This window comes from Ustilaginoidea virens, chromosome 3 (assembly GCF_000687475.1).
Source record: "Ustilaginoidea virens chromosome 3, complete sequence".
Taxonomy (NCBI): Eukaryota; Fungi; Ascomycota; class Sordariomycetes; order Hypocreales; family Clavicipitaceae; genus Ustilaginoidea; species Ustilaginoidea virens.
This window is the reverse complement of record NC_057318.1, coordinates 1,949,782-1,971,150: the sequence shown is the minus strand read 5'-3', so window position 1 is coordinate 1,971,150 and position 21,369 is coordinate 1,949,782. Positions and strand designations below refer to the sequence as shown.

The 21,369-nt window shown below is 42.8% G+C and overlaps 3 protein-coding genes across 3 annotated transcripts; 2 read left to right on the top strand and 1 right to left on the bottom strand.

Moving 5' to 3' along the window:
- Nucleotides 1–12,991: 12,991 nt before the first annotated feature.
- UV8b_03731 (uncharacterized protein) lies at nt 12,992–13,666 on the top strand (the record flags this gene model as incomplete). Its single annotated transcript, XM_043141229.1, has 1 exon — nt 12,992–13,666. The coding sequence occupies one exon, from the start codon at nt 12,992–12,994 to the stop codon at nt 13,664–13,666; it is 675 nt and encodes a 224-aa protein (XP_042997163.1).
- Nucleotides 13,667–16,044: 2,378 nt separating this feature from the next.
- Nucleotides 16,045–17,725, top strand: UV8b_03730 (uncharacterized protein; the record flags this gene model as incomplete). The annotated part of the gene is made up of 4 exons (XM_043141228.1): nt 16,045–16,242; nt 16,342–16,665; nt 16,825–17,543; nt 17,665–17,725. The coding sequence occupies 4 exons, from the start codon at nt 16,045–16,047 to the stop codon at nt 17,723–17,725; spliced, it is 1,302 nt and encodes a 433-aa protein (XP_042997162.1).
- A 727-nt stretch (nt 17,726–18,452) lies between these two features.
- Nucleotides 18,453–18,722, bottom strand: UV8b_03729 (uncharacterized protein; the record flags this gene model as incomplete). Its single annotated transcript, XM_043141227.1, has 1 exon — nt 18,453–18,722. One exon carries the CDS (start codon nt 18,720–18,722, stop codon nt 18,453–18,455), a length of 270 nt encoding a protein of 89 aa, XP_042997161.1.
- Nucleotides 18,723–21,369: the final 2,647 nt, after the last annotated feature.

Genomic DNA, 21,369 nt, shown 5'->3' with positions numbered 1-21,369 from the left:
TTAAAGATTCAATTCTACTTTAGGATAATAAACTATCCCCTACTTACTCCCTAGCTTTTAAATAGATAAAGAGATAGCAATCAAAATAATAACTCGCCTAAGTATAACACCCGCTAAAGAACCGCCCTACTACCGAATATACCTCTGACTTCACCTCTACAAAAAAGATACTAGATCTCTATAAAAACCTCTATAAATATAAGTCCTCCTTCTTTACCTAATTTAGAATGGAAAAAATAGGCCTTAATAAGTTCCTATATAAGATGAAGGTCCTATCTATCTACTACCTATATTGCCGATGCAGTCTTAATATAGAAAATATCGAATATATAATCCTAAAGTATAGTAACTATCTTAGAAACCCTCCCCTTTATATCTAAGATTGCCTTATATTAAATAAGTATAGTATTACCTAAGCACTCGAAAATAAAGACTTAGCTAAGTAGATTATTAAATAGGTCCTTAATACCCACCGGCTCGAATAATTCACCTTAGCTATTATACTTACCGCTTATATAGACTTTAGCTCTAATAGTAACCCGATATAATTATACCCTAACCCTAGACTATATATATATATATAGACAATTATAGATAAAGATACGACTGACTATATAGATAGGGGAAGAACATCCTTTTTATATAAGTTATTTATATAGTCGATAGACTCGGACCCCTAATCTTTTTAGTACCTTTAACCCCCCGGACCCCTACTTACTCTATACTACCCTCTCTATTACTATAGCTATCATTAGGGGCTATCCTTACTTTCCCTTTTCCCTTCCCCTTCCCCCTTAGGGAAAAAAAGACTATAGATCTTAAACGCATTTTTCGTTTAACCCTAATAGTTAGACCCGGCGTTTTTTTCGTAAGCGATTTTATTATTTTTAACCCCTCTTTCTTCCTTTTAAAGGGGGAAAAGGTAGGGATATCGGTATAGAGATAAAGAGAGGATAGCAATAGAACTACTAATTTAGCTTATTTAGGCTATACCGATTGAGCAGTAGGCAGGGGAGGCTTTAATAGCAGTATAGCTAGCGCTCTAGAGGTAGATACTACTAGCTAAGACTCCACTTAGGACTTTATAAATTTTAAAAACGCAACCGTTTGCTATAACTTATTAGAAGATAGCATCGCAAGAGTCTTAGACTATATTAGCGAGACCCCCTTACTGCGAGGTAGTTCCTCTATAGTAATAGGCCTAGGAGCAGGCTTATTATCGATATCTAATATAATAATAGAACTAGTAGGGCTTCTATCGCTAGCAGTAGTAGTAGGAGGCTAAGTTCCCTCGACCGACGAGAGAGGCTAGGGCTCGCCGCTATAGGCGTACTCTAAAGCTAAAACCCCTCTCTTAATAAGCCTAAGGAAGTCGGCCAGTAATAAGATTAGGACTATAGGCACCATTATTCGTATTATAACGGCAGAGTCGTTTTGACCTTTTCGAGGCACTAAAGTAACCGGTGCAATAGACTAATATACAGCCTACTAGGCCTTATAGTAATTATCTTTATCTACCTACTAAGGTCAACTATAAAGTTAAGGGATACCGGCAAACTAATATACTTACTTCCTACTTATAAGTGTAGGCCTTCTGCAATATAAGCATACTCTCTATCGGTTCGCGGTTCGTAGCATTACGTATTAAGATATAATAAGGCTTCCGCTTCGAAGCATAAGCGAAATAGGCACCCCCAAGCCCTACCTATTATTAGAAAAAGATAGATAACGATTAAAGAGAACCTCTTACCTTATTAGTTATAATAACGAGCGGCTATATTGGTACCGCGGCATACGTAGGGACGATATAGCCATTTTCGAGCCAGGCTAGGACCTAACTCTAGAACGGTAGGCATATCGAAAAATAAAGGATATATAAAAACTACTATAGCGCAATCGAGGCGGAGAAGTAAAGGAAAATTCTTAGCAATTTTCAATAAGGAATAAAAAGGGAAGAGGAAAGGAATTAAAAAGGTAGGGCAGGTAAAGGAGACTTTATACCGCTATATGCCCGCACTAAATCACTCGACCGTCTACTAGCTGCCCCAACCTATATCAGACGAAGCCAATAATAATAAAACGCGCGATTTACCGCGATACTGCCGCCTACCCGATACTAATATTACCGCCGCCTCCTATACCTAATAATATTGACTACATCGGTTCCGATTTATACCTATCCTAGAGCCTAACTAATGCCTAATAACTAATGACTAATGACCACTAAGGCAAATCACCATGCCTATCGAGGCGCGCCTACTATCTATACTTTCCTAGCCCTGCCGCTAGACCTAGTCTCATGCGATAGGATACCTCTTCGTAATGCATAGTAAACCCCCTTCGATTCTAAAGGGATACTATCGACTATAGATAATATATAGGTTTTCCTCCCGGCACTTGGGTTTCCTATATAGATTAGGCATAGAGGTACTAGCACTAGGCTAGATGGGGGCTTATCCCCCCCCTAGATAGCTTAGCTAGTGTAATATATATATATCGCCCTACAGCAGGGGCGGCAGGTATCTAATATATAAGAGAGTAGGATATATAACCGCTTAAGACTATATCTAGCGGTATTGCTTGGGAAGAATGCGAGTATAAATTCTAGGAGTATTAGGCCTAGGTCGGAGTATTATTAGGTGCGAAGTAAGGGGAAGGTAAGGCTAAAAGGGTAGGATTAGCAGTATTTTTACCGGGTATATACTTTTAGGGGCCTAGGCATATCTCAGGTGTATTAGTCCATAGTATATAGGCAAAAGTAAGCCGAATTTAAAGATAGGAGCGATTAGTCTTAGGCACTATATCAGTATATAGGTTAATAATGCCCCCCGGCTTTATACCTTTTTTTCTTTTTCTTTTTTTCCTCTATAGCACTAATTCTAAAGTATATAATAACCCCTCTATTGCGGTATAGGGCTAATACTAACCCTATTAGCAGATCGGCAGCAATAGCAATAATAGCAACAGCAATAGCTATAATAATAATAATAAAAATAAGAATAGTAATAGTAAAAGCAAAAATACCTAAACGGTCGGTAATACTAAATAAGGGGGTAAGTATAGGTCTAGCGCGCTATAGAACCGCTTCTAACCCTTATATAATAGCCTAGAGAACTATATATATAGCTATACGGGCTATATCTAATACGCTTAAAGGACCCTAAGTATTAATACTGCAGTTAATAAGATATAGACTAGGTTATACTTACTCTTTAGCGAGGCTAATATAGGCAGGGATTAAGGCGGCCTATTATCCTTATGCCCTAGTGGGTAAAATATATATGCCTTTAGAGAAGACCCTTAGGAACTAAGTCTTAATATAAGAACTCTTAAATATATAAAAGACTATTACTAAGGAAGTAGAAGTGCATTTTCGATTTATATACAGTATAGATTACTAGCTAATTATTTTTACCTTTAGATAGATAACTATAAGGCCCTCTAGTAGAGGGCTAAATAAGTATCCGCCTCTTAGGGGTATAAATAGGCAGTAGTAGTAAAAGTAGTAGTAATAGGGGGCCTTAATATTCCTAAGGCAACTTAAGAGATACTAAACCTTAAGGAAAAGAAAGTTTTCGCCTTAAAACGATAGGCCTATACCTAAAAGGATATTACTATATTATTATAGGTTTTTTTAGCCTAAAGGGGGGGGGGGATATTAGAGGGGGAGTAAACTAAAGACGATAGGGATAAAAGGGGGGAGGATAGTAAAAAGAGTAAAAAGGGGGAGGGGAAAAAGGATACCCTTAATATTAAGATAATAACTATTAACTAGTTTTAGCCTATAAGGCCTAAAAGATTTACTTATTCCTAGGGCTCTTTATTCCTACTATAGGATTACTATAAATATTATATAGGAGCTATATAAGGGAGTTTAATAGCTCTTCTAGCTATACTATATTAGAGGGATTAAGCAAGCTAGAATTAGTTAAATTAGTTGATATTAAATATCTAATAGGCGATCGTCTATATAAAGTATAGTTTATTAAGTATAATAGATATATTATATCGGTCGTAAAGTAAATTAAGGCTAAGACTAAGTCTAAAAAGTATATACTTTTATTTATAGTACTTTAGATAGAAGAAAATAATATAATAAAGGTTTTTTAGGCCTTTCCTATAATAATAAAAAGATAATAGTACTAAAGGCACTTATTAGAGGCAGAGGAAGGAATTAAAGCCGATTTTTTCTATATAGAATTAGGTAAGTATTACTAATTTATGCTTTTATAGGCCTTTATATAGTCAGGTTATTTTTACTATAGATTAAAAGTTTAGTATTCTCTCGGCCGCTAGGGTCTTATATTAGGGGCATTTTACTCTTACTATTGCCTAATTATTTTACTATTAGTTATATTAGTTTTTTATTAGTTGCTCTTTAGCTAAAAGCTAGCTAAGGTTAAAATTAAAGAATAGTATATAGGCTAAAGGTCTTTAGTAGCCTTTCCTTTATTGGCATTAGAGTATCGCCGCTACTACTACTAATACGTAATTAATCCTATCGATTATATCTATTTTAGTTATTCTTTTAAAGAACTATTAGTAAATATAATTAAAATAGAAGTCGATTAGGGGTATAGCTATTTTAGTCTTAAGGGTATCTAGTAGTATAGCCTTAAAGGCCTTAGTAATTATATAGAGGCAGACTGACTATTCTATAGCTAAGGATTTTATAATACCTTTTATTACCCCTCTAGGGGCGGTAGGGGTATACTATACCCTTACGCTAAAAGCAATAGAGGTTTAAATAACCTATATATAAATAAGGCATACTTCCCGATATTAGCAGCCTTAAGTAGAGGCCGCTATTGCTATAAGTATAAATCGCTACCGCTTAAGTTTCTTTATGATTTTAATATAATATTTCCTCTATTTTAGTTTATAGTAGATTTTAACCCCTAAGAACCTAATATACTATTTCGGCTATATTATAGCGGTCTCGAGCTATACTAGGGTCTCGTCTGCCTTATATATATAGGTAAAGTAAATAAGCTTAGTTTTACTAGGGTTAAAATTTAATCTTACTTATTTAGACTAATCGTTATAAATAGCCTATACTTTCTTAAGTAGCACTTTAGTTTCCCCTATATCTCTCCTATAGGCTATAATATTAGTATTATTAGCGAAGCCTAGTATAATAATTAATATAACCTCCTATAGTCTCTTATAGAATAGTATAATATAAATAAAGAAGAGGATAAAAGAGAGGGGGGACCCTTAAGGGACCCTAGCGGTAATTAGTAGTTTATCTATAAGTTACCCTTTAAAGTAAATTTACGCTAAGCGTAAATCGGTAAAGCTATATACCTATACTACTAGCTAAGGTAGGAGCTTTTTCTTTAGCAATAGGTAGATAAAGCAAGTATAATTAATAGTATCGAATATAGCTAAAATATCTAATTAAAATAGCAAGGCGATCCTACTATAGTGCTAGATCGTATATATAATTTCGATTAGTATACTTAGAGCTATATTAATTAACCGGTTTGCCCTATTGCCTATTTAAAAGTCTAAAAGGAGGTTATCCTCTTTAAGAGTAGTAATAAGCCGCTATATAATTATAGCTTTTAAAACTTTCCCTATTAGGTTAAGGAGCGATATTAGCCTTTAGCCTCCTACTTTAGAATACTCCTCTAGCTTTTTCCCTAGTTTCTATAGTATTACTACTTTAGCCTCTTAATATAGAGCCGGGTAGTATTTAATATAGTATATTTTATTTAGGAGATATATAAGAGCGGTAATAAATAGGGGGCTATATACTTTAAAGAATCCTATTGGGAGCCTATTAAGGCCTAATGCTTTCTAGCCTACTATATTATATAATACGGTATATACCTTTTTATAGGAAAAGGAATTAGTAGGGGGGAATATAATAGTAGTAAGCTAAAGGAATATTAGGTCGGGGATATTATCGTAAATAGCTTAAGAGGTAGGAAAGAACTACTTCGTAAAGACCTATACTTTTTTCTTATATATTATAGCTTTTAGGCTTAAACCGCTTTATTCTAATAGAAGGATCTCTCTTAATTTAGGCAGAAGGCTATTATATAAATAGGCTTATTTCTCTAAGGATTATAGGTTAGTATTCTAAGCAGTAGCTTTATTAAGGGCTTCTCTCTATAATTAGCACTATTTCTTTTATACTATATAAGACTAAATCGCCCCCGCCTCTTATATAATACTAAGATTCTCTAGGGTATAATATACTACCTATTTTTAGTAGGCCTTTTTTATAGTATCTTAGGCTATCTTAGTATAGGAGTTCTACTAGGGCTCTATATTAGGAGCTTTAGATGCCTTCTTTAGGGCTGCAATATTAACAATACTCTAGAGTTAGCCGGTAAACTATACGGTATATATATCTATCTCAGTAAGGGAGTAAAATAGGGCCTTAGTATAGGAGGTAATAAGTCGGTTTTTAGTTTTAATTTAGGCGAGGTATCGATTAAAGGACTTCTAACTATTCTTTATAGAAGGGGCTTTTATATAATAATTGCCAGTCTTAATGTATATAAGCTAGGAGATATAATTAGATTTAGTAAGGTCGGCATTTTTAAGATATTCTACTATAATATCCTATATAACCTATATATAGTTAATAGTACTATTTCTCTTCCTAAGTGCCTGCCTTATTACCTTACTACAAAAGGTAGCTAGTCTGAGCTATTATTAAGTTATAAGTTTAAAAAGGGTATTAATTCTAAATAAGGTCTGGTCTAGGCTATCCTAAAGAGGATAATATATATTAAAGTCCCTAATAAAAGTACTATAGGGGCAGGGTAGAAATTTAGTAAATATAATAAAAGGGGTTATTTAATTCGGTTTATAGCCTAAAAAGTAAATCGAATAGATATTAATATATAATAAAGAGATCTTATACTAATTAAGTCCCTTCTTACTAGACTATATACCAGGCCTATACCGCTTATAAATATATATTACTACTCTCCTATTATATGCTACTAGTATATATCTTCTAAGGCTAGGGCTTAATAAGGCCTAATTAGGCATAATAAGTTTTTAGATCGCTATAATATTAGGCTCGCACTAATAGTAAAATGCTAATCTTATAAGGGTGGTTTTCTTCTATATATTCTAATAAAGAACTATTATTATATAGATAATTATAAGGGGGTTAATAGCAGTAGTATATTTAGGGTGGCTATAGGTTAGGTACCTAAGGTAGGTATAATTATACTATAGTCTAAGGCAGGAGCGGCTTAGAGAAAGGCAATAATACTACTTCTAGCTTTAATATAAGGGGTCCTATTAACGCTTCTAATTAGGCGACTTTATTTCTAAAGGAAGGGCTTATATAAAAGAGACCCGCTAGCTATATAATAGCAGCCTTAATCCGCAATAGGGATAGTATTAGCAGCTAATATAATATATAAAGCGAAAAGCCTTAGTCTATTACTATAGGAATTTCTAGCGTTTTCTTATTATTTATTCGCTACCTTATAGAGGCGGGACTATACTAGGTAAGGTCTATAATAGTTAAGGTAGGATTTATTATTATTATTAAATTACTCTAGGGGGCTATTCTAAGCTAGAATTGCCTATCTAGTACTCCGGCAAATAATCCGGAAGGGAAAAACCCGAGGTCCGGGGGGAAAACCCTTCCTACTAATATAATTATAACAATTAGGGAGTCGGGCCCCTAGGGGGGCCGACGGGTTTCCGGTATATAGGGAAGGTGGGTGCGCTATCGCTTAAGATCGTACCTAGCGGCAATACTAAGAGGAGTACGAAAGCGATCCAAAGAAAGTAAATCTAGAAAAAGGTAGGTCTAGTATCTATAGGGGAGGGGTAGTCCTAAGTTAGTATACTATAAATCGAAAGTGAAGTAGAGGTTATACGAGCGGGGTAGCGCTAGCTACGCAATACGCGCATTAGCTATACAGCATATATATCGCGTAGGGGCATTAGAGCAAGAGTGAGGGAATTTTCTATTATCGGGGCTATATTGGCGGCAAATCGGCTATAAAGGGGGTGCTTAGTAGAAGGCAAGCAGTATCGGGTCAGGGGTTAAGGTAAGCTAAGTATAAAGAGAAGGCGTAAGGGCCTTTAATCGGGCGAAAATATAAAGGTACGAGTGCCCCCCGACTTTTTAATCCCTTTTCCTTTCTATATAGCTATTATTTTTCTATATATAATCCCCTTAAGCCCTATTCTCTAGCGCTATAGGGATAATACTAACCCGTACAGTAGGGCGGTAATAATAGCAGTAGCATTAGCATTAGCGATAACGGCAGCAATAGCATTAGCAGCAGTAATAGCAGTAGCAGCAATAGCTATAGCAATAGCAATAATAATAATAGCAGTAGTATACCGAAAAAGTCGGTATCTTTAGATAAGGGGGTAGGTACTGCCTGCTCCCGCCGTACTAGTATTATTAACCTGTCTTTATTAGCCTAATAAGCCATAAGGCTGGCCTTATAACCCTTACCTAATATAAGCTAAGGACCCTAAATATTATTACTATTCTTAATAAGGTAGGACCTAATTAATTAAACCCTAATCCGACCGGCATTCGAACGATAGTAATATAGTATAGTGCCATATAAGGCCTAAGGTGGCGTATTTTATATATACTGCAGTAGGGAAGACCTACCGACCCTTTAAATAGACTCCTAAGAACCAGGAGTCTATTTACGCCCTCCTAAGTGCCTAAGAGGTATTAGCCGCAAGGGGGGAGGTATATATAAAGTGCGGGGACTATATAGGATAGGTGCTAATATAAATAGGTTGATAACTACTATACCCTCTAGTTAAGGGCGTAATAGGCATCGACTGCCTATAGTAAGGGGAAGGTAGTAGCGGTGGTAGTAGTAATAGGGGGGAGCATCGCTCCTAGGGTAACCCGGGAGGCACTAGACTTTAAGGAGTATAAAGTAGAAGTATTAGAGGGCATTTAGGCCGCATTAGAGCTATTTATCTCTTAGGGGTAAAAGAGGGCGGCAGAAAGGGAGGGGGAGAGGGGGGAGAGGGAGGGGGGGCTATTATAGGGGCTAGCGGGGGAAAGGGAGGGGGGGGGGGAGGGGGGCTCTAATATTAATATTATAGCTTTAGAGTAGCTAAGAACTAATTATATTTATCTGCCTATTATATCTCCTTTTTCCTGCATTAGGATATCATTATTGGATATTAGGGGTAGTATCGGGCGGTTAGGGTCGGCCTAGTGCCTCTATAGGGGCGGGTCGCTAGAGCGATTAAGCGAGCTAGAACTAATCGAGGCGGTTAAGGCTAAAGATCTAGTATATAAGTTAGCGGGCGAAGCTTAGCTTATTAAGGGCAATAGAGATCCCTTAGCGGTCTTAGAAGAGGCTTAGGCCGGTCCCGCGCAGCTATTAGCGCTATCGTCTATATTTTAGGCAAAAGAGGATTAAGTAATAATAGTTTTTAGGGGCCTCCTTATATTAATAGAAAGGCAAGGGCATAGTAGGGATTTAGCGCTAGTAGAGGAAGGAGTTTAATCTAATCTTTTCTATATAAAGCTAGATAAGTATAGCTGATTTATATTTAAGGAGGCTATTATAGAGCTGAATTATTATAGCTATAGATTAGAAGTCTAGGGCCTTTTCTACTATTATAGGCCTATACTACTATTATTTCGCTCTTATAGCGGTTTAGTATTTAGACTACCTAATAAGCCACTCTTTTGCTAGGCATTCTTTAGCTATTAATTGCTATAGGTCGAGTTCTAAAAATAAGATATATATCTAGGGTCCTTTATAATTGCTTTACCGATAGTATTAAAGTATCGCTACTACTATAGTAGAGGTGCGGTTAATTCGCTTAGCTATCCTAGTCTTTACTATCCTTTCTAAAAATCGCTAGTAGATATAATTTAGATATAAGTCGATAGGTAGTATAGCTGCTTTAGTCTTAAGGATATTTATTAGTATAGCCTTAAAGGCCCTAATAATAGTTCGAAAGTAAAATAATTATTTTATAGTTAGTAATTTTATAATACTTTTCGCTATCCTACTAAAGGCAGTAGGGGTATACTAAACTCCCGCGCTAAAGGCGATAGTAGTGCAAATAACCTATATATAGACTAATCGGGCCTCCCTATATTAATATCCTTATATAGAGGCCGCTATCGCTATAAGGGCGAGTCGCTACTACTTAAGCTTTTTAGCTATTTTTATATAGTATTTATGCTACTAAAGTTTTTAGTGGATCTTAACCCTTAGGAAATAGGCGTGCTACTTTAGCTAAATTATTATAATCCTAAGTTAGACTAGCGTCTCGTCTGCCTTATAGGCGCATATAAAATAGATAAGCTTACTTTTCCCTAGGTTGAAATTAAGCCTAGCTTATTTAGACTACTCTTTATAGATCATCTATACCTTTTCGAATAGAGTTTAGGTCTCCCTTATACTCCTTTTATATACTATAATATTAGTATTATCTATAAACTTTAGGGTGATAATAGAGGCTACTTCTTTAAGCCTTTTATAAAGCAGTGCGATATAGATTAGGAAGAGGATAAGGGAGAGAAGGGACCTTTATAAGACCCTAGCGGTAATAAATAGGTTATTAGTTAATTTGCCCTTAAAGTAAATTCGCATTATATAAGAGTCGGTAAAGCTATAAACCTATACTATAATCTATAGCGGTAATCCCTTTTTTAAGAGTAGATAGGTAAATTAAATATAGTTTACTATATTAAAGGCTATAGATATATTAAGCTAAAGGAGTAAGGCGATCCTACTATAATACTATATTATACGAACTATTTCTACGAGAGTACTAAAGGCTATATTTATAGAACGATTAGCTTTATTTCCTATCTAAAGGTTTAAGAGTAGGTTGCCCTCTTTAAGGGCAATAGTAAGCTAGCGCGCTACTACGGCTTTTAAGACTTTACTAGTTAGGTTAAATAAGGATATTAATCTTTAGCCTCCCGCTTTAAAGTATTCCTTTAGTTTCTTTCCCGGCTTTCTTAATATAACTATATAGGCCTCCTAGAATTAAGCTAGATAATGCCTAGTATAATAGGACTCATTAAAAAGGTAGGTAAGAGCTATAATTAAGGGGGGGCTATATGCCTTAAGGAATCCTATAGGTAGCCTATCCGGTCTAAAGGCCTTTTAGCTGGCTATATAGTAAAGGGCGGTGCAGACCTCTTTATATATAAATCTCTTATATAGTAGGAACTTTACGTTAGTAAGTTAAGGGAAGGTCGGGTCTAATATATCTTCAAATATTATATAGGACTAAAGGAAGAAATATTAAGCGAGGATTTATACTTTTTTGCTATATATAGTTACTAAGGGGTAGCTAGGGCTAGCGTATTTAAGTAGTAGGATCTCCCTAGACTTAAGGAGGAGGCCGCTATATAGTCTAGCCTATTATTCTAAAGACTAAAGGTCTGCATTCTATACTATAGCTTTCCTTAATGCCTCTTTTTAGGAGTATTATCGCTTTTTTTATATAACCCGGGTTTAAGTAGCTCTTATATCTTAGGCGGCCCTATAGTTTTCAGGGGTATGGCGTACTGCCTACTTCTAGTACGCTTTTTTTACGGCAATAGCGGCTGTTTTTATACGGTTATTCTACTATAGTTCTATAGTAGGGGCTCTAGGGGTTTTCTTCGGAGCCGTAATATCCATAATTTCTTAAAGTTAGTAAGTAAGCTATTTAGTATATATATCTATTTCTTCGGGAGAGCTAAATGGGGCTATAGTAGTAGTAGGCATAAAGCGGTTTTTTGCTTCTACTTAAGCGAGGTATCGGTTAAGGGATTTCTAGCTATTTTTCGGGTAGGCTTTAGCGGCTTATAGGTTGCCGATATCGATATAGATAAGCTATAGGATATAGTCGGACCTAATAAGGTCTATATTACTAAGGTACTTAATAGTAAGGTCTTATATAACCTAGGTATAGTCTATAGTGCTATTTCTTTTACTTAGCGTTTACTATATAATTTCGCCGTAAGGGGTTACTAGGCCGAGTTTCTACCGCATTATAAGGTCGAAAAGGGTATTAATATTAGGTAAGGTTCTATTTAGGCTATCCTATAATAGATAGTATATATTAAAGTCCTCGATAAATATACTTTAGGGTCGGGGTAAGAGCCTTATAAGGTCTATAAGGAGGATAGTCTAATTATATTTATAGCTTAAGGAGTAGATAGAATAAATATTAGTTTTAAGGAGGCAGACCTTATACTAATTAGGTCCTTTCTTGGTGGTCTATATGCTAAGACTATACCGCTTATAGATATATATCGCCGCTCGTCTACTATAGGCTGCTAATATATATTTACTAAAGCTTAGGCTCGGTAGGGCGCAGCTAAGCGCAATAGGTTCTTAGATCGCTATAATATTAGGTTCGCTTTAGTGGTAGAGCACTATTCGTATAAAGGAGGTTTTCTTCTATATATTCTAGTAGAGGATTAATATTATATAGATAGGTGCATAGGGGTCGGTAGTAGCGGTATATTAGTAGTTATAGTAGAGGTAGAGGTCGGGGCTAAAGTAGGTATAGGTTCTAAGGCCGATAGGGTCCTAGTCTATCCTAGCATTAGGACCGGTTATAAGAATATAGTAAGGATATAATTTAGTCTGGCGTTAAATATTCCTCTAGAGATAGAGCCCCCTTAGCTAGGGCGGCGGCTATATTTATATAGGGAGGATCCTCTTAAGATAATGCGCTTAATCGGTTCCCTTAGGGGCGAGGCATTAGCTACTTTATATCGGTTCTATTCTGCGATAGGAGTGGCATTTATAGATATTATAAAAAGCGCTATAAAGAGCCTAAGTCGGCTAATATAAGAATTCCTAGCTGATTTTTATTGCTCGTTTAAGGTTCTATAGAGGCGGGATTATACCAGGTGCGGGCCTTTATAATTAAGGTATAACTCCTTTTATAAAAAAACTTTCGCGATTTCGCCCGCACCTAGGTAGCGGCACGGAACCGCCTCTAAAATCAATTCTAACATTTCCAATCGCTTTTTCTCGTCCGTTTACCCCCCTCACCTATGGCGCATCGCGTCCAGGGAGTGGGCGCGGCGGGCGCGGATGAAGTGATGGATGTCGACAGAGGGAATAGGGGCGGCATGGCACACAGCCGCCACAACCCTAACACCACGATCGCGAACAGCACGCAGTGCAACCAGACCGAGACCGAACCTGCCCAGGGGCGGAAGCGACCAGTAGCCGATGTTATCACAGATTTCATAAAAGAGCTTCAGGACCATATTCCCCCAGCGGTACTAGGAAGAGTGCGAGAGGCCATAAACTTTGTGGCAGAGACTGCCCGGCAAGAGGCCGACCCGGGCAATATCTGCACCCCCATCGGAACCCTCACACAGACGATCGAGACCGCAGTTAACAAGGCTATACAGAATCTCCCAAAACCTGCTGCAGCCCCTGCCACGTGGGCATCTATCGCCGCACGAGGGCTCGCAGCCGCCGTACCACCCCAACGCAGCCCAGCTCCCCTTACGGTACCCCCCCGTATCCACCGCGAAGTCCTTATTAAAGGAAACACTATAAGCGAAATCCTCCAAAACCGCACCCCAATCGAAATCGTTGACGCAGTCAATAGGGCTACCGCCGAGGGAGCAGCGGTCGCGGCCCGCAGGCTCCACAGTGGCGATACGATCGTCACCTTCAAAGAAGAAAAAGCGAAGTATGCCACGGATACGACCTAGGTACGCCCCGCCTTCGGCCAGGAGGCGGAACCCAATCGACGCTCATTCAGTATCATCGTTAAAAGCTTCCCGATCTACCATACCGCGAACGCCGCAATAGAAGACATCCGGTCGAATCTCACCAAAGCCAATAGAGAGGGCTTCACCAGGGTCTCCCCTCGCCGCCCCAGGGGGACCGCAACGCGGGCGCCCCTAATCATAGGGGTAGACTCCATCGACCTTGCAAACAAGCTTTGCAAAGCCGGCATTGTGTACCAAGCAGAGATATTTGAAGCCGAACCGTATAACGATGCCATACACCCTCGCCAGTGCTACAATTGCTTTAAATTCGGTCATATCGCTGCGTACTGCGCAGCGGCAGCCCGCTGCGGCCGGTGCGGATCCGAACGCCACCCGGATGGCGATCAAAGCTGCCCAGCTACCACACAGAACCAACGCGAATCCTGCCTCAACTGCCACGGATCCCACCCGGCGTGGTCCCGCCTTTGCAAAGTGGCGAATGAACAATGGGAAAAAGCTAGAAATTCCTATAGCGATAGACCGAGGCTCTTCGCCTCGCATATGGCATCAGACGCCAATGCTATCCCAATCGCGGATCGGGGCCGCCGCCGCGCAGCCAGCGGATCTCCCCCGCGCGAGCCCTCCCCCCGGAAACGAGGCCGACCAATAGGAAGCGTTAATAGGACCCCCCGCATCAGGGCCGACAGCAGCATCACCGCTTTCCTCCGAGCCGCCCCCGCGCAAGACCATAGCGCGACCGCGCCTGCCCCGGACGCCCAACCCACAGCCACCTCTAATATGCCGCCGCCACCAACCCCCTCGCGACCATCTGCATAATAACAGTCCTCTACTGGAATACACAGAAGAAAACCACCCTCGTAAGACTGGCACTCTGTTACCAGCGCGAGCCCGACGTTATAGCGATCCAAGAACCCGCCGCGCCCGGTCAGACCCCGCCAAGCCCCAGCCTCGGAAGATACACATTAGCAGCACACAGCGGGAGAACAGCGATATATATCCATAAGCGGCACGGGCCCGGCACGTGGTCCAGTGAAAAAGGGACCGACTGGTGTAAGATTTCCCTACTAAGCACCGATATCTATTCTGTCTACTCCCCGGGCCACGAGCCAAACTAGACAACCCCCCTTACCGCGCTCGCTGAGCTCCCACCCCGCCCCCGCAGTGCCTTTGTTGGAGACTTCAATATGCACCACCCTCTCTAGGATAGCCTAGACAGGACCTCGCCTGGCATCGACACTCTCTTTGAACTCACGACACAGTGGCGGCTCGGGCTAGTCACTCCTCGCGGCGAGGTAACGAGGAGGGCCCCAGGGAAGAGAAGTAGCACTATCGACCATGCATAGGTCACACCGGATATCACAGTCGAATATCTTAGAAACGCCGACCTCACTGGGTCCGACCATATCCCCCAGCTTATACGCATCGAGACCGATAACCATTGCGTAAAAGCCCCCCCCTTGAAGAACAGCTGGAAGTCCCTCGACCGATACCTCGCCCAAGCCGAAGCAAAAAACCGACTTACCACCTGCTACGCTAGGGCCCCGCTCCGCTCCCCCGCTGAGATAGATATATACGCCGAATGGCTTACTGGCCAACTCCAGAGTATCGCCGACATCACGGCACCAAAGAGGGCACCCAAAGCTCCCGGTGCGGAGCCCTGGTAGAACCCCCGCGCTAAAATGGCCCAAACAGCAGCAAAAAAGGCCTACCGAAAATGGGCAGCACGCCGTACCCCGGAGAACCTCAGCGCCGCCCAAGAAGCGGGAGCGACCCAGTCCCGTATTATCCAGGAGGAACGGCGCCGGTCATGGCGAGAGGCCCTTAATAAAGCAACCGCCCAGAATGCCGACCTATAGTCCCTGGAGAAATGGGCTCGCCTGCGCAGCGGCCTCCCGCCCGAATCAAGAGAGATCCCCCCGCTAGAACGAAGCGGCCCAGGCCCAAAGGCAACAACGCACGAAGATAAAGCACGAGTACTCGCCCAACGGTTCTTCCCTACCTCCCAGGCTACTTATGACGATATCCCCGACCCGACGTTCCCCCAGCTTGCTACCGCCGCATTCCCCTCCACAGACTCCTTTACATACGAAGAGGTACGCACCGCATTACGCAATATAGCAGGCTGGAAAACACCAGGCCCCGACGGGCTCCCGGCAGGATTCCTTAAAGCATGTGGCCCTCCACTCGTTCAAACCCTGATACACCTCCTCAACGAAATATGCCGCATCGGGTACTACCCGGCCCAGTTCCGGGAGGCCAGAGTAGTGGTACTACGGAAGCCTGGGAAAAGGCCTGAGGAATACTTAAAGGCAGGAGGATGGAGACCAATATCGTTACTCAACCTGGTAGGGAAGGTTATGGAAGCCGCGGTCGCAAGGCGGCTCACCGCCGCCCTCGAGGAGGGCAACCTCCTTCCGGATCTTCAAATGGGTAACAGGGCAAACCGGTCAACCGATGCAGCACTGAGCACGCTAGTGGAGATTATTCGCACGACCTGGCACCACGGCGGGATCGCCTCGCTCCTTCAACTAGACATATCAGCAGCATTCGACACAGTCAACTACACCCGCCTTATCCACCTACTCCTCGATAAAGGGCTCCCGCCATAGCTCGCAGCGTGGGTACGCGGCTTTACCGATTCGCGAACGGCACAGATCCACTTCGAGGGACAGCTTACAGAGAAATTGCCGATTACCGCCGGGGTACCACAAGGGTCCCCCCTCTCCCCTATCCTCTTCCTCGTCTATATCACGCCGCTCTACGAGAGGCTGCAAGAGGTAGCCTCAACTATCACACTAGGCTTCGCCGACGATACAAATATTATAGCCTACGGGAGAGACACAGGGGAGACGAGGGCGCTACTCGAGAAAGCGTGGCTTATCTGCGACAGCTGGTCTAAGCAAGCCGGACTCAACTTCAACCCCGGCAAAAGCGAGCTTATCCATTTCACCCGCGCACACAAGGCGGACGAGACCGTGGTACGGCTCGGGACCGCAACGATCCAGCCGAAGCAGCATGCCAGGTTCCTAGGAGTCGAAATCCACCGCAAGCTAAAATGGAGGGAACACCGCATTAAGATCGCAAAGAAACTCGAGCGGCAGCGACTCGCGCTCACGGTAATAGCGGCCTCAACCTAGGGCTGCCAATACCGGGAAGCACGCCTGGTCTACACGCAGGTTATCCGGACCTCTATCGCCTTCGGCGCGGGGGTATGGCATACCCCCACCGCCCCCGGAGGGGTGGCGAAAGGCATCGCAAAATCCCTAGCCACGGAACAGTCAGCCTGCCTCCGCACAGTTACCGGGGCCTTCAAGGCCACACCGCTAGACACCCTCGAGACCGAGGCGGCCACGCCCCCGATTGACCTCTACCTCAACTATATCCACCAGCGATTCCTTAAAAGAATGGATAAGACGGGCATGACCGACAAGATTAACCGCGCATCAGCAGCGGTAGCGGCAATGCTCCAACGCCAACGAAGGAAGGGTTACCAAGGACCCCCAGCCTATATACCGTTCCCCGATCCCGACCCCAGCCAGCTCCCGGCCGAAGAGCGACTAGCAAAAGATTGGCACGACCGATGGCAGAGCAACCGGGCAGCAGCAAGGGCGAGACGCCCCCGGCATGGGACCCCAGCGGCCGAGAGGGCACCAGACTTCCAATCCATAGCGAAAATGACCCGACTGCACGAAGGTCTACAGAAGCATGAATCGGCGATACTTACCCAACTTCGCACGGAAAAAATCGGCCTCAACTCCTTCCTCTGCCTCCAACGAGTTCCCTCAGTGCCATCACCTCTCTGCCGCTGCAGGGAAGGCCCGGAAGACCTCTACCATATTATCCTCTCCTATCCGAAGTACCGCAGACAAAGGCACACACTCCTCGGGTCCGGTCCCGGCCCTAGCTTGCTTCGCGACCGATACGGTATATCTATTGCACTCGACAAACCACGCCTCGCACAAACGATCGCTCGCTAGATACTCAGCATCGACCGACTCGACCAATTCCGGCTCGCCCAATCCCTCCAACATAGCATAGCCAGAGGCGCCACCGAACACCCCCGCGCAGCCCCCGCACAACATTCACGGCAATCCCGAAGCGCGAACGAGGAGCCCCAGGAACAAGCAAGTCTCTTAGGCCCCGCGGGCCAAAACTAGTCGACGATTATCATTTCAGCATCGGGGGCATCCTCCTTCCCCTCCCCCCCCTCACTCCCCCCGCTGCCCTCCCCCCCCTCGTCCCCATCGTCCCCGTCCTGCCCCCCCTCCGAAGCCCCCTCCCCCCCCTCCCGGGCCAGGAAAACCCGCAACGACACGGCGATATCCTCTTGGGCGCGGGCCTATCGTTCCAAGGCGAGGACCTTCCTCTCTTCGAGGTCCAGCATCTCCCGGGTTGCCCCAGGAGCGCTAAGGCCCCCTACCGCCGCCGCCGCCGCCACTGCCGCCGCCCGACCACGCCCCCGAGAGGCGGACGCCTGTTTGGCCCTCTGCTAGAGGGCCTTGTAGTCGTCCACCTAAAAGGCAAAGATAGTCAGCCGGTGACCCGCGCCGCACACGAATCGAAAACGCACCTCTATCCCCCCGGCAATGGTCTCCTGCGCGTCCAGGAGTTCTTGCACCGGGACCCGGTTCCCAGGGGTCCTTTCCAGGGGCACGCACGTCTTGCCCGCCAGGGCGCAGGGATAGCAGGCCGCACCGGTCCCTGCCTATGTCAGCCTCGCTAGAGAGCGGGTACGACCCGGTCTATACCTTGTTGGCTGCGGCATCTATGCTCGGGATCTTCCGAGCGCGTCAGACATGGCCCGCAAGGCCATGCGCGCAGTTCGCCGGGCTACCACACAAGGGTCAGCTGCGGTTCCGCCGCGCGCAAGATCCGCACTCACCCCCTTGTCTAGTGTCGCCGACCGCTTAGGCATCGTTGTTTTTGCTGTTGTTGTTCTTGCTGTTATTATTATTGCTGCTGCTGTTGTCGCTGCTGCTGCTGCCGTTCTGCTAACAGGGTCAGCACCGGCCCCGCACCGCGATAGAGGGGTCATCACATACTTTGAAATTGGCGCCACGGAGGAAAAGAAGAAAGGAAGAAAAGGCACCAAGTCGGGGGGCATCGCTGACCTATATACTAACGCAGTGCCTAAGGCTGCCCGCTTCAACCTTCAGAGTCGGCTCACTTTCTCTTCCGACCAAAAATTGACGCATACCGAGAAGCGCCCGAGCCACCACAGACACGCGCCCGACGAGAACACGCCCGTCGCGAGCGCGCCGCTGGCCCTACCCCCCCGGCCTCACCCTCCCCTCACCTCTCACCCGACAAGACCACCGACCCGGACCCGATACTCCGGGACTTCTCACTCGCACTCTTCCCATGCAATACCGCCAGATATGGTCCTGAGCGGTTGCGCACCCTACTCTCTCACGCACCGGATACCCGCCGCCCCCGCTGCGGGGCGACAAAAAGTAGAAATCAAGAACGCAGGAAGGGTTTTCCCCCTGGCTACCGGGTTTTTCCCTTCCGAATTATCTTTATAGAAGTACTAGATAGGTTATTTAGCTCTAAATAGCCTCTAGCGTATTTTAATAATAATAATAATAACTCCTTTTATCCGTAGGAGACTATTAGGCAGGCCTACTCCTCTTCCGGGTGCCTTTCTACGCCATATCGGCCGCACTATAGGGCCGCTATATAGTAGGCCGCAATATATCCAAACTTAAAGTAGTTATAGTACTATTTAGGGTATAAGGCATTATTATAAGGTTCAGCTTCGAATATCTCTACCTAGTAAATAATACCAGACTTATAGAGCTTATTAGTAAAGTTAATAGAGTTTACGCCTATAATTAGAGGCGTATGTATAGCGGTCTTATATAGGTAGCGGGGGGAGGCTTTAATAAAGCCTTCTCCATTCGCTTTAGTAAGGTTTTAATAGATTTCTTTAATTGCGATATTCGCTATATAGCTAGTAGGGAAATTTTTAATAATAAGACTGAATAAGCATCGGTTTAGTTCTACTTCTTACCTAAAGGTAGGTCGGACCTAAGTTATATTAGCGATAAGACTTTTTACTGCTTTTTCTATAAAGGTGACGATAGTATTGCCATTATATAGCCTGCATACTGCGACTATAGCATTCCTAGTAGTAGCTCTATTAATAGTATCTATAATTTCGATCGGTGTTTAGTTATATAAGACCTTACTAATACTATTGCCTTTAATTAAAATTTCCTTATAGATATATGGCAGGACCGGAAGGGGAGCGATAGTATATTAGGGTAGTATAGTAGTAGCAGTATATCCTTATGCCGCGATATTTGCCTAGGTGGTAGCCGGCGCCTATTTTAGGATATCCTAAAGGGCCGATTTAACGGCTTTTTCGATAGTCTTTAAAATTATATCGATAAGGGTACTAATAGGGTCTAGGGTGGCCTTACTATAGGCTGCATCGGCTATAGTTTCTATAATTTCTTGTACTCGTCCTAGTATTATTAGGGGGATATAATCCTAGAGCTCTTTTATCGATTTTTTAATTATAATAATAGTAAATCGCTTCCGCTCTTAGGCAGGCTTAGTTTCGGTCTGGTTATACTATATGCTATTCGCGATCGTGGTGGTAGGGTTATAGCGGCTATATATAATGCCGCCTTTATTCCTTCTATCGATATCTATCACTTCGTTCGCGCCTGCTGCGCCTATTCCCTAGACGTAATACGCTATAGGCGAGGGGGGTAAATAGACGAGAGGAAGCGGTTAGGATTATTAGAATTGATTTTAGAGACGGTTCCGTGCCGCTACCTAGGTGCGGGCGAAATCGCAGGTGAAAATGCCGGATTTTAAAGTAGGATTTATATTAGTTCTATATTATAGCTAAGCAGCCTTATTTACCCTCTAGGTGGCATTTAGAACTATACCGGCTATAGTAGGCTATTACTATATAATATGCAGCAATATAGCCGAATTTACAGCAATTATAGTATTAGTAAGGATATATAGTATCATTATAGAGTTCGGCTTTAAATATCTCTACTTAGTATATAATACTAGCCTTATAGAGCTTATTCGTAAGGTCGATAGAGTCGACCCTTATAATTAAGGGCATTTATATTGTAGTCCCCCTAAGGCGGCAAAAAGAGACTTTAGTAAAGCCCTCTCTATTAGCTTTAATAAGATTTAATTAAATATCTTCTATTGTAGTATTTATAGTATAGTAAATTAGGAAACTTTTAATAATAATACTAAATAAGCATTAATTAAGTTCTGCCTTTTAGCTAAAGGCGGGGCAGACCTAGGCTATATCTATAATATAGCTTGCCTTTTCTTCTTTAAAGGTAATAATCGTATTATTATTATAAAGCCTATAGGCTATAATTACTACTCCCTTAGTAGTAGCTCTATTAATTATATCGACGATTTTAATTAAGGTATAATTTTAGAGGATTCTACTAATAGTATTTCCTTTAATAAGGACTATACGGTAAATATAGGGGGATACTATTAGGGGAGCTAGGCTATATTAGGATAGTATAATAGCGGCATATCTTTATATAGCGATAGATGCCTATATAATAGGGGTTAGCGCGGTCTTTAGGAGATTCTATATAGCCTTATTAACTATAGTTTTAATTATCTGCATTAAGGTTCTATTAGGGGTATAGATATTTCTTAGGTCGGTCTCCTGCCAGGCGGTTTTT